At 51.3% G+C, this 1583-nt stretch overlaps 1 protein-coding gene across 1 annotated transcript; it reads left to right on the forward strand.

The window, feature by feature from the left end:
* Positions 1-84: 84 nt before the first annotated feature.
* Positions 85-543, forward strand: CABS01_17152 (uncharacterized protein; the record flags this gene model as incomplete). The annotated part of the gene is made up of 1 exon (XM_060550479.1): positions 85-543. One exon carries the CDS (start codon positions 85-87, stop codon positions 541-543), a length of 459 nt encoding a protein of 152 aa, XP_060396193.1.
* Positions 544-1583: the final 1040 nt, after the last annotated feature.

Genomic DNA, 1583 nt, shown 5'->3' on the forward strand with positions numbered 1-1583 from the left:
AAACGATTCGGCGACGAGAATATCCGACCTTACCTACACGTCACCCTCTCACTCCTTCAGCATTTGTCCCAGTTCCCTGCAGCGATGGGGCTGATAGAAGAGAAGATGCCTTGGAAACTCATCGCTTCAGTCCTGAATACTATCATGCCTACGGAGATGTCTCTTGAAGCAATCAAGATCATTGAGTCGGAAGACTTCCCTCGGCCAGATAAGGGTGACCCCCGTCCCCTGCCGGACGACTTCGCGCAGCGGGGCCTCCTTTGGGTTGATAAGTACTATCCTAGCGATTGGTTCACAGCCACAAAGGTGGATGACGACGAAAAGTATTTCGAGGTTGCGTCAATGATGGAAGAACGCTCACAACGCTGTCTTTGGCTGGGTTGCCGACTAGCAACATCGGGCAAGTGGTTGACGTACGACGAGGAAGCGAAGCAATTCGGCGTGGTGCCGCAATTCGATGTGGAGATTCCTGATTTGAGCAGCGATGACAATAACGCGAGCATGCCAGATGCTCCAGCAGCAAAATCAAAGTCGCTTGAATAGGGACTTTTGAACAGGTTACGATAGAAGGCGTAGGGCGTTTTAGGCGTGTAGCTTACCATGTCGCCTAACGCCATTCAAAATCATCTTTACGGTGTCGCAGGGCCTAGTCTTTTCTTTTTGAGCAGTAATAACCATTGAGTGCGACATTCCACACAGTGTTCCTACCGTACCGAAATAAATCAATTTCTCCCTCCAAACGATGGAAATTCCATGGAGCAACGTTCGTGCGTGACTTCTATTCACGTACAATGCCTTGTACTGGCTGGGTCATGGCCCGTTCGACATGATCTCAACAGTATACAGTTTAACAGGGTATCACCTGCGCCAGCGGAGAGAAGAGCGACGAGATGAGCCTATCCCAAATCGAGACGTGACTTGCTGCCTGCATGTAGTTGCAAACAAAGTTGGGGCATTGAGTCGCCGTCAAGCGATGACATTTGCCAGGCAGCACGGCACAAGAATTCGCGCCTCGTTGGACGAGCACACCAGTGATGACACGAGGAAATTGATGTAGACATTTGAAGCTGCGAAGTTGAGGTGTCCTCAGCTAAAGGAGGCGATGGCCGGTAATTGCTCACAGATTCGTGGCACGACAAGCTGTCTGGCGGGTTAGCCCAACCCAAGCAAGAGGGATCACGTAATTGCGGGGAGGTCACGGACTACTCCGGCCACCAAACTTCGTTTCCCATGTAAACAGCATCAGAAGACAACGTGGTGTCGGCACAATCTGCTCGGGGTGCGGAAGCCAATAAGCGAAAAACAGGTGATCTTCATCTATTTCCTTCTGCTCTCTTAATGTGACTAGCTGGCTCCTGCCCCTGAACCTCGTCGACGAGCAGCTCAGACACCTAGCAAATGGCAAATGCCTTCCCGTTGATACAAAGTAGGCTCACACGGTTCTGATATTTGTGCCGTTCAAGGACTTTTATGAAAGCCGCCACGTCCGTGTCATTCCAAAGAGGTGCATCCCGCTGTTCCGGTCCTGCGTGTGCCTCCGGCCGGACAAGCATTCCGAGTCCATCCAGTATTCTCTTTACCAC

The sequence above is a fragment of the Colletotrichum abscissum genome (assembly GCF_030869225.1).
Source record: "Colletotrichum abscissum strain IMI 504890 chromosome Unknown Scaffold_391.1, whole genome shotgun sequence".
In the NCBI taxonomy this organism is placed as follows: Eukaryota; Fungi; Ascomycota; class Sordariomycetes; order Glomerellales; family Glomerellaceae; genus Colletotrichum; species Colletotrichum abscissum.